Source organism: Onychostoma macrolepis, chromosome 24 (assembly GCF_012432095.1).
Source record: "Onychostoma macrolepis isolate SWU-2019 chromosome 24, ASM1243209v1, whole genome shotgun sequence".
In the NCBI taxonomy this organism is placed as follows: domain Eukaryota; kingdom Metazoa; phylum Chordata; class Actinopteri; order Cypriniformes; family Cyprinidae; genus Onychostoma; species Onychostoma macrolepis.
In genome coordinates this window covers 7,490,563-7,506,813 of record NC_081178.1, presented here as the reverse complement: position 1 = coordinate 7,506,813, position 16,251 = coordinate 7,490,563, and the positions used below count along the sequence as shown (strand labels likewise).

At 36.4% G+C, this 16,251-nt stretch overlaps 1 protein-coding gene across 2 annotated transcripts in view; it reads right to left on the bottom strand.

Annotated features, from left to right (window-relative positions):
- Positions 1–16,251, bottom strand: part of LOC131533049 (guanine nucleotide exchange factor VAV3) — an 80,590-nt gene that overhangs the window by 54,215 nt on the left and 10,124 nt on the right. For both annotated transcript variants that reach the window (XM_058765053.1, XM_058765052.1), the window contains exon 2: positions 10,837–10,953. In XM_058765053.1, coding sequence (XP_058621036.1) covers positions 10,837–10,953 — 117 coding nt within the window. The remainder of the gene's footprint in view (positions 1–10,836; positions 10,954–16,251) is intronic.

The following is a 16,251-nucleotide window of genomic DNA, read 5'->3' as shown; positions in this document are numbered from 1 at the left end:
GAAACAGTGGTTTTTTTTTTTAAATAAATTTAATTGGTTCAGTTGAGAAAATGACTACGTTTACATGCGCATGAATAATGCGATTATTTGCAATAATCAGAGTAAGGACTTAATCGCATTATGATGTTTACATGTCAAGAGCAATCTTTTTCATTCCCGTTTACATGCAATTTCCATTATTCTTATTATTCACTAAGAATTGTGGTTATTTTTTTACTGCCATTATTCACATACCCCACTGAACAGCACAAATTATAGACTCAGAAAGAGCAGGTGTGTTACTGGCCGCTGTTTTATTTTATTTTCATCTAATGCAAAACACTTTATTATGGTTGTATTCCATGCTTTTTCAGTGCCATAGAAATGTGATGGCAATTAGTTTGCTTATGCTGCCGTCGTGTTCTACTCGCCGTTTCTGGATGGGGGTAAGGAACAGAGACTGGTGGCAGCGAGTTGTGTTTTCCCTAGAAATGCGATGCTTTCTTCCCCGCCATCGTTTCTAATCTCCGTATTATTACAGGTGTCGCGTCATTCATGTATGTCACTAGCACATGCGCACTTTGGTCAGAGCAGCAATACTGCGATTAAGGTTTACATGCCTGTATATTTCTATTAAAATCGGCGTACGCCACCTATGTTAATACAATTATGCTTGCTCCGATTATGAGCTTAGTTGCATTATTTAAATAGAAGTATTGCGTTTACATGAGATAAAGTTTAATTGCAATATTGCCAAAATCTCATTATAATCTAATTAAGAGGGTGCATATAAACGCACTCAATCAGTACGTTTACATGGACATCAATACTCCGATTTTAATACGATTAAGACAATACTCTGATTAAGAGTCTACCATGTAAACAGAGATTTTTGATGACCTTAATCCGGCTAAAGTCATAATCGAAGTAATCATCACGAAGACGAACTATATGTTTATATGTGAAATTCTGGAGGGGACGTCGGATGGTGTCGCGTGGTGACGTAATGACGCATGCCATTAATCGATCTATGTACAATAATATGTAAAACGGGAACATGAAAGGATTATTCTAAAATCAACTCATGTAAACACCTTAATCATAATATTGTCTTATTCAGAATAAGGTAAATAATTGGATTACTGATGTCCATGTAAACGTAGTCAATGATTCAACGACTAACTTGTTTCATTCCTGCATCCTGAATGCACCAGTATTTTTTTTTAAATCAACTGAAAGGATGATTCAATTACTCATTTCTAATTTTTTAATCCTGAATGAATCAGTGTTTTGAACAAATTGGTTGAATTAATGATTTATTGAGTTAAAGAGATCCCCGGATATTAAGACATGTATAGCTAAATATAATGTAAATGATGTCTCTTGTTTAAATATGTAGTCGAAAACCCATGAAAATGTATGTTATTTAAAAAAAATCTACATCGTTTTTGGACTATGGGGGGCGCCATTATTTTATGTGCACCGTACATTCTGCGTTGATGATGTCAAATGGTTGCACTCGGTGAGCTACTGGCGCTTTTTACCGCAACACAACTCAGAAAATAAAATACTGATAAGATACCACATTGTGTGGCTTTTGGTTGCAATTTTCAGCCGAAGGGCAACAAGAGAAGCAATGTAAGACTTCACTGCTTTCCTAATGATTAGAAGAGAAGAAAAGAATGGGAAGATGCCTGTGGACGAATAAAACTTCCTAAAGACCCGCTTCTTTTTTCTCTCCACTTTAGCCCTGATGCCTTTGAGTCTTTTAGTAGACCACAGCTACTGAAAGAGCTTACAAACAGCTGAGACAAGAAACGCTAGATGCCATCTGTTAGGATGTAAACATGCCAACGCTAATCATGACGCGCAGCCGCTAGAGGAGTTTCTCAGCGCGGATTTCCCTCGAGATCCCGGGCGTTTACACTCCTTGTGGGGAAACATAGATGGTACAGCATTTGGTTTAAACCTATACTTATATCCATTGCCACCTGTAAGCTCTTTCAGTAGTTGTTTATTCCGAGTTGTGTTGTGGTAAAAATAGCAACAGCTAGCACTAGTAGCTCACCGAGTGCAAACATTTTACGTCATCAGAGTAATGGGGCCCCCCATAGTCCAAAATATGTATAAAACGATGTGATTTTTTTAAATAACATAAATCTTTAATGGGTTTTCTACTACATATTTCTGTAAGAGACATCATTTACGTTATATTAAGCCATACAAGTCTTAATACCCAGGGATCCGTTCACAGCAAGAAAGATAACGAAAAAAATGTAGTTCTAAAAATCGTTCTCAGTATTAAAGAATAGCAGAGTCCACACCACAGCTATAACAATAAAGGCACAGAGAAACGATATCGTTGGAATCACTTTCAGAATGATTTTTTTCAACTGATGAATGATTAAAACATTGACAGCCAATCAGAATCCATCCTGCTATCACGAGCTGGAGAATTTAAAGCGGCAGACGAGCGTGTGCTTAGAAAAAACAGATGATATCGTTTGCTAGTGTGGATGCTAATATTGTTATCTTTATAGTTATCGTTCTTGGTGTGAACTGGCCTTTACTCATAAAGCCTTGCTGCCACCTACTGGCTTATCGATGTAGCCAGAAAGAATATTTTAGTTGTTTAGTTAAGTTGATTTTGCTATATTTTATTGTAATTTACGCTACAGTGTATATTTTAGTGGTATTAAACATTTCTAGCACCTTATAACTAACTGTAGTATAATTAAAGTTACTATACAAATCAGCACACATTCTTATGCATACCCTCAACACATAAACAATACTGTGTGGCTGAAGTTCCTTCTGTGATGTTTTTATGATGAAGTTATGCTAAAATATTGCGTGTATGTATTATCATCCATGTACTGCATACTCAAAACAGTTCCTAAGAAATCTGTTCCTGGCTGCATTTCAGTCGCGTGCTTAAGACCCTCATGAAAGTTTTACTGCAGGACTCTTTAAAAGGCCTTGGGAGGACATCTTTTCTAAAGCACACAGCTTTGAGCTTCACTGAAGCTGATGGGATCCAAACAGATGGCTTGGGGGTGCACTGGAAAATAAAAATCTCTGCAAACAAAAATATCTCTAATTGGCTTTAAAAATGACACCTTCAGTACGAAGCCTTGCAATGCCACGCTTCTACGAATCAAACATCTCATAACAGCTCCAAGCAAGATTCAGCTTTTGTGTTTTCGTACCAAGCGCCCACTACAGACTGAAAAAAATCAGTCTTTGCAGCCTACTTTGAAGAGATATGCAGCTTGAACGTGATGTGTAAATAGGACACTAAGGTGGTACAAAGTGTTTGATGTTTGCAGATCTCTACACAGGACCCTCAGCGGTTATGATGAGAGTGTTAGACGCGCTCTGCAAAAAGCCCCATCTGTAATAGCGCTGACCACAGCAAGGAACTCTTCACACCAAAGCACACACCTGCCTTTCATCTTCTCAGTGAGAAACATCGGAGGGAAAGATTTACCAGTTCTAATTTTCAGGATGTTTCTGGAACATTAATTAAGACAAAAACAGGATTGCAAGATGTAAACTATAACAAATTACAAGATGTATAAACTGAGAATTCTGAGAAAAAAGGGAGAATTGTAAGATAAAAATTGCAATTACCTTCTTTACTTTATATTTCATATTGGAAAAAAAACTTAATTGTGAATTATGAACTATGAGATATAAACACTGAATTGTGATAAAAACATAAATTCTGAGTTTAAATCTTGCAACTCTGTTCATATCTTTTTTTATTAAGTGGTGGAAACATTAAGTAAAATGCTTTTCATTACATTAAAGGCAGTGTGACAGTAACCTAGTCCAATTTTTCAAGAGCCATTTTCACTCAATGACAGTAGATGTGTTAAAGGGTCTTGGTCTCAGGAAGGGTTTGGTGTTTAAACACACACCCTCCCCCTCCATCATGGGGCCCCAGGAGTCAACCACAGGAAGCATGAGTAAGCTCACAACTCAACCTTCAGGGAATGCCACGTAGTACAAGGTTGACGAGTCAGGAAAGAGGAAGCGTGAATGCTTTCCAGCAGTTTACAGCTCTCTGTGCGAGGGCATGTGACTCTGTGACTGGGGTTAGACAGCCAAGCAGACAGTAACACAGACAGACAGACAGAGATAGACAGCCATACAACCAGGAGATCAGCTTCTGCCAGAGGCCTGATGAAACCATTGCATTGCACAATGGTACATATATAACTATATACACGCATATACATTTATAGATATGGACACAATATGCTCTATGCATTAAATACAGTTATACATAGGCAGTTAATATGGCTTGTCAATCAGTAACTGCAACTTCCTGTTTTTTCAAAAAAGCATTTTTCTTAATTTTACTTTTTCAAATACTGTAACCCTAAGTAATAAACTTAAATAATTAAATTAAAATAAATTAAATTAAAAATAATAAAATAAACAAAAAATAAATAAATTATGCTACAAAGAAACAAAATTCAAAAGTGCAAACATATAAATACAGTATGTGTGAGTGAGTGTGTGTGTGTGTGTGTGTGTGTGTGTGTGTGTGCAGGTTTATATCCTTGTGGGGACATAAACCTAAATACACACAGACTCATGGGGACTCGTGTCACCTACGGGTAAACAAGCTAATAAATCACACAGAATGAAGTTTTTTGAAAATCTAAAAATGCAGAAAGTTTCCTGTAAGGGGTAGGTTTAGGCGTAGGGCAATAGAATATACAGTCTGTACAGTAGAAAAAGCATTACGACTATGGAGAGTCCTCACAAGGATAGCAAACCAGACGTGTGTGTGTGTGTGTGTGTGTGTGTGTGTGTGTGTGTATGTTTGCACTTTTGATTTTTGTTTCCACATATACATATATTAGTATTTCCCTGAGATCCCAATTCAATACAATATGCGCTGCAAGAATTGGCCTCTCCTCGGCACAGTTCAGTGAGAGTGTGGAGATCATCAATGCGTGTCTTTCTAAAGACCCTCGAGGAGAGTCAGAGCACTTGACACACGCCTCCTCGTATGGTGTGTGTGTGCTGTGTTCTCATTCTGAGATCCCAACACTTCATATCACTACATACTCTCGACTAACAGCAGATGTCAGATGCTGTAGTTCCTCTCAAAGAGCTCTGACACATCCCGACATTATACCCTTCAGGCCTGAACTGCTTCTAACACCCAACTAAACAATGATTCCTGGGCACCATCATTCAGCGTAACACATCTTACACTCTGTGGTGTGATTATATGGCTTGTAACACCTGCACTTGTTTCCAAAACAGTCTGTTGTTAGCATATGTTGCTAAGCTAACATTTTACTCTGATAGACACACTGAATTAGTCAATTTCAATTAGACAGAACTAGTTTTTTGACACCCATTAGTACTCAATGAAATCTACTGTAAATACATTTATAATCATAATTTCTCTCAGTTTTTCCCCACAGTTTTCTCTGTCTGCAAAGGATACTACCTTTTACTTTGCTAATCATTTTTGTGCCAACTTTTGAAGCATCTTACACATCAGAAGTGTGCCTATGTTGCCTAAAAATAGGCAGCTCACTAGGTTGACAGACAGACCACCACCACCTCCCTCAAATCCTGCAACAACATCCACTTAGCATCCGTTATTGAAAAACCTTGTCACTCGATACTCGATAAACGCCACATCCGCTCATGAACAAGAGCCTTGAAGGGCACTTCATCTTGCATGCATTTGTGTGTCTGTATATTTATAGACTTAATTGTGCATTCAGTGTCCATATAATGATAAAAAGTAGTAAAGACAGAGACAAATAAAGAGAGAGAGACAAGCTGGCAATGTGAGAGCAGCTATTGATTACTATCTTTCTCCTTAGTGGCAGTGATATATTTAACTGTGGAAATCCAATAGCAGGACAGATGCTCTGCACTTTCTGAGTGATTTTCTGGGCTTCTGATCTTCTTCTCTCTCCTCTAAAACCCACAGGCGCTTGACATTTGTAAAACTCATAGATCTAATCATTTATGGTGCTAAATATGATCCATCTTCACTTCAGTAACAGTAACGGTTTATAAGCAACAACGTTTACAAGAACCCATGAGATGACCTGATGACTCTTTCGACACAATTCCTTAGGAAATTCTGTGACCTCACCACACCAGCTTAAGTTTACTGAACTAACTAACATTTAGGAGAACTTCACCCATCTGTATTCAATGTGTCTAAGATGCCAAGTCAGCCTATGCACTAAAATGCAGAAGCAAATATCTAATATGTCACATTTGAACTAATTTCCATTAGTTTGTCAGCAGAATGTGGCTCAGAATAGAACAGAAGTGCTGATGATAGAATCACATGACTGATGTAGCAATAGCCTAACAACATGGGACATGGCACATCGAGTGTAATGATGTAAGCAAATGATCAGTTATGACATCAAATGTAAGTGCCTAAAAATCTAATCTAGTCCAAATAATTTTCTTCATGAAACAAATACTAACTTTCTAATGTTTTTGAGCTAGATTAGGGGTAGCAGCAAGTTAAGACTAGTCTGCGCCTCCCTAAAACGACTCATTTAAACATATCTACGTCACTGTGTTGGAAGATTTGCATAACAATGTTTACGCGAAGAAAGAAGGTGTAACTTTTATTCTCTTTGTAGTATTGTTGCTGCCGTCGCCATGTCGTGGAGACGCTGTGTGTTTCCAAATATGGTAAGGGTGTAACATTTCCATCACACGCTTGAGGTATTCGGCCAATCACAACACACTGGATAGCTGGCCAATCAGAGCACACCTCAGTTTTGAGAACAATGAGCTTTGTAAAAATCAACGCGATTCAGAAAGGTGGGACAGAGGGGAGATACAATAATGTACGGTATGTGGAAAACAATGTGTTTTTTTAACCTTAATTAAACTAAAATTAAAAGGAAAAATATCAAACTAAAATCTAATTCTTAAAAAAACTATAACAGTATATGAATATTTCTAACACTTCTGAAATAGCATTAAAATTTCTGTGAGCAACAGGACATTTAATGAGAAAATAAAATATCTCTTCTAGTGAATTTTTCATAATATGAACAAGAAAAAAAGAATCACTGGATTTTTTTTTTTTTTTTTTTTTTTTATTTATATATACACATTATATATACTGTATATTGCTGAAATAATATGTCCTAATTAACCATTCAGCAAAGAGTTATTACATTTCTGCTCTGATTGGCAGATAAGAAGCATCAGATGAATAGATGAGACAGGAAGCGATAGACTAGAGATGGACGAATAAGAAAGCAGGAGGTTTATGAATGGATTGATTTAGTTGAGCTGTCACTGCAGCTGTAAACATACAGACACTTCGGTCAAGCTAACAGCCCTGCAGCTCAAAAGCTTATTACTGGAGAGCAATCGTTACAATCTATCAGTCAGTGAGAAATACGTCATCACAACTGGCAACCCCGACACCACTGACTTCATCAACAGCACAAAGAAACAGAGATGAAAATAATCATAAATAATTTTATCTCTCAAATTTTAAATACAATTGATTAGAATGCAAATGCAATGAATTTTATATTAAAGACATATTTTTTATATTAATATTCATACTGAAGTACCATGTGCATCCACAATATTTAAAATGGACTAAACACAAAAAAAAAAATGTTTTTTAAGCCTATTTTAAGTATATATTTATTTTATTTCATACATTCTGTATTTTAATGAATTTGATTCCATTTATACATTTACAAATACATTTAATGATAAATAATAATTTTTGTGACATATACTATAGCTGTGTTACTTTATTCCTAATGTCACTTTAAAAATGCTTTCAGAACATTTGTGTCCTTGTGATAAAACAAGTGTTGGCAGAGTTGCCCGTAGCGAGTGTCAGATGAATGAAACAGATGTTTTGCCAGTCATGTGGAAAAAATTGGTGATGTCTTCTCTGCGCGTTCTACAGAGGGCCGAGTGTATGCCCGTGTCTAAATGTGTGTGTGAACACTTTCTCCTTCTGTGCTTATGAATACATACACAGAGACTGTATGAGATAAGAGAATCAACAGATGAGCAAGTACAGCAGGCAGCTGTGGACAAATCACACGACATGAGCTCTAATACATGTCTGACAGTTAAACAGTGTCAAACCAACTAAACACTACACTTTATATAAGAGAAGGGTCAAGTGCACATGAGCCCTTTCCATGCACAACAAAGACACACAACATTTCTTTGACAAAAGACAGATTAGTGCTTCAGCTTTTCAAAAAGCTTCTAAGAAGCACATTTGATTTAACAATGAAGCCACATGTATTTTTAAAGCATACTAGGATAAACGGGGAGGTGTAACACCTAAAATGAGTGACAGTTCACTCAAATGGTCGATTTTGTGGCTCCATTAGCAGGCTGCACTCAGTCCGGACACAGCAGGAGTTGCATTTTATGTTGCAGCAAGCACTTTAAAAAAATCATCACATCAACATAACTTATTTTTCAGAAAGGTTTATATCTGAGTGAGATATAGAAATCATAAATTTTAGAATGACAGATTAAAATGAAATTAATTCATTAATTATACGTTATATACATCTATTGTATTATATACAATCTAGCATATATATATATACATATATATATATATACTGTATGTATACATGTAAATATTTATTAAATATTTATTGTATATAATATATATAGTTCTAATTTATTTATTTTAATTAATACATACACGCATAAATTCCCCCAAAATCCCTAAATACAGATATAATATAATACTATTATAATACTGTTTTTGTGCACGGTTACAAAATATGAGATGATATTAAATCTAGATCTTGTCTGACAAGAGCCACATCAAAACCTGCTATAGTAAAACTGACAGCTTGCTTTTTACTTGTTTGCCTCCCTGGGGAGGAATATTACATGATCTCTCCCAGCATCACACAACACTCAGAACTCATTTACTGTCTAACACTCACATTTCACAGCAGGTGAGAGAGAACTGACAGGTCGCTGAGTTTGCATTAGGACACCCGTTGGGGTTTAGGGGCTCTTGACTGTATTGATCAGTATCAGGCCAGGGGCAAAACATCTGCCTGGGGCAATATGCTGACTAATACGCAATTCAAAGTTAAAAGCAGACATGGTTTGACTTCTAAACACACATATGACTGCATACAATCAGTCCAACAAGCATGTAACTAATCGGAAGATGTAATACATCCAGACAATCGTGCCACACCCTCACAGAGGGCGGCCACTTCCCCTGCCGTCTTCCACTGATCTTTAATTAAACATACTGAAGAGTGGATTAAATTACCAGCAGGATGAGACCCAGACACTGAGACTTTATTACAGCAGACAGCCAACAAAGAGCTCAGCATCTCTGAACATAATCAACTGAGACACAACACCACAAAAAACACAGCCAGCTCACAGGCTAATGTCAGGAAACTTAAACACAACCACATCTGTAACTCTGACCGATGACTGAGGCACAAGAACAACTCAAATTATGCCAGTTAGACGATGCTTGCAAACAAAACAAGTAAATATGTCAGTGGATTATGGGATGAGTGCAAAGCAGTGGCTTAGCCACTAGGGGGCCAGGGGGGGCCTAGGCCCCCTCATTTACATGTCCGGCCTCAGATTTCTGAAAGCTTAAAAAAAAAACTTTATCACACTTCCGTGTTCGAAAAGCGGAAGTTTCAAATAGTAGCGTGGGGCCGTTCACATGTCGCATCTAAAAACGCATGGAAAACGCTGGGCGCGTCGCTTTCTCCTTCTTTCAAAGCGCTCTGTAGCTTGGGCACTATGCTTGCGCTCCCGTGGCGTCTGCCGTTGCTAAGCAACCTAGACCAGTGCTTTCCATGAAGACACGGAAGTTTCAGCAAAGGATAAATGGATTTCCAGCACTAAAAATCGCTTGCGCTCTGCTACTACATTTATTTTAGGTAGGGGGTTCTACCGGAACGTGATCTGTACAGAAGGGGGAAACATATGTTTTTATGTCGATACGGTGCGGACACGCCTGGAAAAAATGTGTACATTTTTGTACACATGTGAGCGCGCAAAAGACGCGATATGTTGTTATATTGTTGTGCATTATTCATGTAGAATTCAGAACAGATACGTCTTCTAAAGACACAAATCTCAGTTTACAACAATTAATTGAGTATTATGAAACCAAGGAATATTTTATCAAGGTATTCCGATGCATATTTCGTAACTTAAGCGCGCGAGCCATACTGTATGTGTACAGGCAATTCTTCACAGTCTGATCACCTTATTTCATTACAGAACAGCGAGAAAACTATACAAACAACATATCACATTAAAAAGCATTAGAATTAGCCAAAGCTTAAAACATTATTTACGACTGAAGGCTGTATAGAAGTATTAAATTAAAGGTTTATGGCAAACTTGTTGTATTAAATATAATGCTCACATTTTTCATGCGCTGACTTTATGATTTAAATAAAGAAATATTTCCAGCCCATAGACGATAATTAAAAATAAGTTTGATCATCTTAATCGAGTTATATTCTCTGTGATTGTGTGCAACGATTGAATGTCATTATACTGTGAACAAGAACGGGAGGTTAATCACAATAAATATAATGAAAAAATAAACAAAATAATATTAAAAATAAAATTAAATCAGTCCGAGCATTCCTCTGGCAGTAACTTGAGCTGCGTGCTCGTGCAGACACGAGTAGCCTATAAACCAGGCTTTAACTGTCATACAGCATAAGCGCGCTGCTATCAGCTTCCACATGCCCCCCCAAAAAAATTTAAATTATGGCTACGCCACTGGTGCAAAGTGAACGTGTTTCAAACAAGACAGTTGAAAGTGAAATTTTATCTTACCTTTCCAAAATCTCGAACGTCAAACAAATCGAAAGCCTCAAACAGCTCGCTCTTCTTCATGCCGAATATCTCTGAGCAGGCGTGCAAAAATGTCCTGATGTTCTTCAAGCAGAGAAACTAGACAGAAATAAAAGGCATATTTTATATTAAAGAAGAATATTTAATATTTAACCCATTTTTAATATTTATATTGATATTGAAGTACCATTTGTGATCACAACACGATGATTTATTTAAAAATAATTATAAACTTAATCTAACAAAAATATCATAACATATAATGCTTATATAAGGTTCACACAATGTCATTTACATGCTCATGAAAAATATTTTTTAAACAGAAAAAAAAAAAAATGCTTTGATTTTTTTATTACACCAAATCTGCCATGATAAAGTCATACAGAATATCCCATTTACACAATATTAATACAAAAACATGAGTTGTAATGAAAACTGGATTCTTCTGCATCTTAGAAATCATTTTAATAATCAAACGTTATCATCAACGTAATAATCAAACTCATTAGTATATAATACTGATTGTATAATGTAATATAATTATAAAATATTACATAATATATGGCTTATTATTTTTAAACAGTCCCAAATTCAATTAAACATGAAGGCATATGAGAACTATAACTAAAAATCCATATTGGAAATCAAGACCAAAATGCAGACAAGCCTGCATCAAGCTTTTTTCAATTCAATTTTCCATTCTTATTTCATGCGAATCATGACTAATGAGTTTACCAAAGAGCAAAAGACTGGCGAACATCCAAATGCATTCATTTATGGAGTGAAATGAGATGAGTCTCCAACACAAGCTGTCATATTAAACAGACACCTGTGTTGACTCATGACCGCAGCTCTGTTACAAAACAGATACTTTATCAGAACTCTAGATCCAGAATCTCATCAGCAGAACATGCAGTTCAACCACAAAACTCCACGGTAACTACAAGCAATCAAAAAACCATATTACACTGAATCATACTAAAGATGTGAATCCTTGTGGTCTTTTGAGTGAAAGTCAGTAATAGTAGTGAAATTAAAGTGGTATTTTGCATGATGATAGCAATATTGTTATTGTTCAGAATTGCTTAAAATATGGTCAAATTAAACCAACCAAAATAACCAACTTATCAAAAATTGCAATATATATACATGTGTGTGTGTGTGTGTTAATCATAATTAATAATTGTTATTTATTTGTTATTTAAATGATTAATTAGTACTTTTTTGTTTTTTAATTATTAAAAACGATAACATTTATTACAATTATTAATAAAAAAATTAATTAAAAAACTAATAATTAATTATCACACTAAAATAAAATAAATAAATATAATTATTAATTTCGTTTGTAAAAAGCATTATTTATTAATTCTGTATTGTTAATAAATCAACACATTAATCTGTACAATAGTTAGTAGCCTGCACTTAAATTACTGGAAATTAATCTTGCACATTTCCTTTAAAAGAAGAAAAAAATGTCCGTTTTGTAAAGTTATGATCTGTAATTTCCTTTCCCAGTATGTGCGAAATGCCAAAGTGACAACAGACACAGGAAATTTACATCAACAGTGCAACAATGTGTTCTCACAACAACCCAGAAAACAACGATTAGAATCTTAATGGATGTCCTGTTATGGTCCACAGATCAGCACCTTTGCCCTCTCGCCGGGCACGTTCACAAGAATGTGTCTGTTTCTACCAGTTATATTATCACCCTCCATCTGTCGGTGGCCGTAAGTCGCCTGTCAAACACTTGAAAAAGACTTTCACATCTTGCTGCAATGCCATGTTTCTATCTTAAGCAACAAGAGGAAGTGAATTATACCAAAAGTCTCTGTGTTTTATGCGGCAGCTGCACCTGTGATTTCTTGAAACAGAAAGTGCACGCGTTATAATGTGAAACTAACCTCCGTGAGAGCAAGGACGCTCAACCCTCAGTCTGAAATCAGACTCGTCCTCTGACATACTGATAGAAAACATCAGCCTGGCAAATTCATAAGGCCAGCTTTTTCTCACAAACAAACTAATAAGTCTTATCTGTGAGAAGCCTGCAGATCAAAAGCGTCACACACACCGCCTCTCGGTTCCCATCCCCTCTCAACAAATGACTCCACCAGAGGCCTAGGGCCGCAGTTGTGCACAGATAAGACAAGCAAATGTTTAGCAAGCAACTGTTTTCAACACATTATCAGAAAGGCACATCTTGCGCTTGCCCTGGAGTCTTTAGGAGTCCTGCAGGGTTTGGAGGAAGCTAGACAGAAAGAGAGAGGAAGACGAAGAGAGGCGATGAATGTTTAACACACGATGTGTCTGTAGATAGTTTCAGTGCTGTTTTGTGCATTACAGCCGCTTTGGACCCGGTGGGTTTTATACGGGAGAAGCCCTGCTCAACCAAACACGGCTTTGGAGGAAAACTGCTATTCCATCCACTACTGTACTGCTGGATCTCTGCGGGAGACTCACAGATGTATTTTCCTACTTCTCCTGAAGGGCATACTGAGACTAAGAAGGAACATAGTAATTTCATTCATAATAAATAGCATATGTGAAACAGATAGCGAGACGGCTTGGGAGATACTGATTCTGGTTTAAAGGGGACATGCCATAAAAAAAAATGTATGGATTTATTTCTTGCTGTTTTGAGAGATGACAGTGTCATACTACGTAGATTACTTTTGGGAATTGAGAACCGGTTCTTATTTTGCATTATTATATTGCATGAGTATCAGCTTTCAAGTGCATGTCATATTGTTTTCAGCAAAACTAATCCTGCCTAACACTCAAAATATTAACAAAGATAACAAAGCAAGAAGTCAAAGACAGACATTGCTAGATGCAATATGAACACATTTCATCTTTTGTATATGATTTTGAATCTTATCATATTATGATTGTTTTCATGTATTGCATCAAGCAAGAATAAACTTTTATACTGTAAATATGAACAAAATTTGCTATAAATTAAAATACATTTCTAAAAAATTATAATAAAATGTAATACAATTAATTTTATAAATAATATTAAATAAATCAAATAAAAATGATTTACTATTTTTTCATCATTTAGTTCATTATATATATATATACAGTATATATATAGAGAGAGAGAGAGAGAGAGAGAGAGAGAAGAATTGTTTCCTAAATATTGTATTATTATCTTCCTTAAAATCACTAGAATTACTATCTATCTATGACTGAATCATTCATATTGAAACAATATCTCAGATCCATCCAGACCATTTCAGACACTAAGCTAAAAAAAAAAAAAAAGCAGGTTGGTCAGAAATCTTAAGTGTATTATCACAGCATAACCATTGTATTTAATTTTCAGCAATTTGGTCCAAACTTGAAAGTCAGAGTGAATTACACCCGGAAGCTTCCACATAAAAAGAGGTTTGCTAATCATAATAGAGGTCTTCAAAGTACAGTACAGTAGCTTAAAGACTCTGTTTAAGTATCAGAAAGAGAATGTAACTACAGCACATTACAACTCTTTTAGTGCAAGAGACCTTATAATAAAAAGCTATAAAAAGAGTATAATATGGCTCCTTTAAAGTCCAAAGGCATGGTGTTCACGCCAGTAAGGCTGACATCCTCTTAACAGCAGTGGTTCCAAAAGTACCAAAAACCTCATTCAGAAGAAATAGGAAGTCAAAGGTGTTGTAAATCAATGGCTTCAGACACTTTTACAGTGTAACGTCCTGTGCAGAGAGCACCAGCTGTACGCTGTGTGCAGCTTTTACACGTGGCTTAACCAAGCAGACAGCTAAACAAGCTGTCTTGTCAAAACAATGTGCTGGATGAAGCATGGGTCTGCAAAGATGCTTTATTAAAACTGCGTGCAAGAGAGCACAGTGGGTAGAGGGTGACCCAGAGCATCAACTCGACAGTCAGCAGGGCATGCTAGCACTGAAGCGTTCTCCATAAAATATGCTTTGTTCAATACATTTATGAGCTAGATTTATCTGACATCTGTTATATAGGTTGCAATGGTTTTATGAATTGAAAATGTAGTCTGTAAATGCTCTCCAAAGCCACTTTAAACAGTCTGATGAAATCTCCATTTAGTGCTATCAATGCTAACAACAATAGTGTGGTGTGGTTCAGTGGTAGTGAGTTTATGCAGCATTTATAATTTGATCTAAATCCATTTCTGAATTTGGAAACAAAACAGAATCGATGGGATAAGATAGATAGGTAGATATATATATGGATGGATGGATGGATGGATGGATAGATGGATAGATGGATAGATGGATAGATAGATAGATAGATAGATAGATCCTTTCATTTCAGTTCAAATTTCAATTCAGCTTCCTGTGGGTGTGGCCAATTCAATTCAAATTCACACTCTTGAATTCAAAGGGAGTCAAATCTTTGATTCTGAATTTTGCACAAACCTGGTTGTTACAGATCTAAACTACTAGCTTAAAAGGTGTAATTTCAAAACACAAGACCTGATCTACTGTATGAACTATCAGTATCGTACCCTTGAGTGCTTCAGGAAACTGTCCTGTCATATGGGTGCTGTAAGTCGCTTCGAATAAAAGCATTGGCTAAACATCCCAAATCTGTATGCAAGGTAAGACCTTTAAATATCTCCAGCTAACTTAAAGGTTAAACTTACATTTTTGTTAGAGTCTTACATATTAGATTATCTATATTCTCTATATTAAATACTTGGTCAGACATGCTTAGCATTGTCTCGTAGCAGTTTGGTGGTGAACAAAGCAATATTTGAACCCCAGAGAAATCAATGTTGACCTTGGATACATGCATTCTATTGATTTTCTTAGCATATTTCCGATGCAACAACTGATTGTTCTTATTAAGGATGGATGCTCATGGCACCACGCTGTGTAAAACGGACAGGAAGGGCAGAGGATAAACACTGGCTGGTGGCTAAATTGTCATCACTAGCAGAACTGTGGTGAATTGCCCTTCACAGGGCACTGCACACGGGTTACTGCACACCACACTGGGAGAAATGAACCATCAGGACAAAGTGAGAGAGGTCTGATGGTCAGACTCAGTATCAAACAACCTGTGCTGCTACAAACATGAGGCTGTATCACACACAATATTTGGAGTGGCATACTATCATACCAGCAGTACTGCTCTGCTGCATTGCATGTATACTCTATACAGATATTCCAACATTCTGTATCACTAGAAGGCTACTAATTCAAAACATGTGCAGTATAGACCCTTTTTCTGTTAGTAAACAATGTGACGTTTTTCTGTGGGCGGGGCTTAGCTGGAGGCAGAAAGATTCCACTGACCGCTTCACTAACGCTAGCTATGAAGTTTGTTTACCTTGTTTTTTTAACAATGGCTGGAGAATATGTAATATGTAAGGTCACTCACTGTGCAGGACCATTATTGTTATTTAAATAA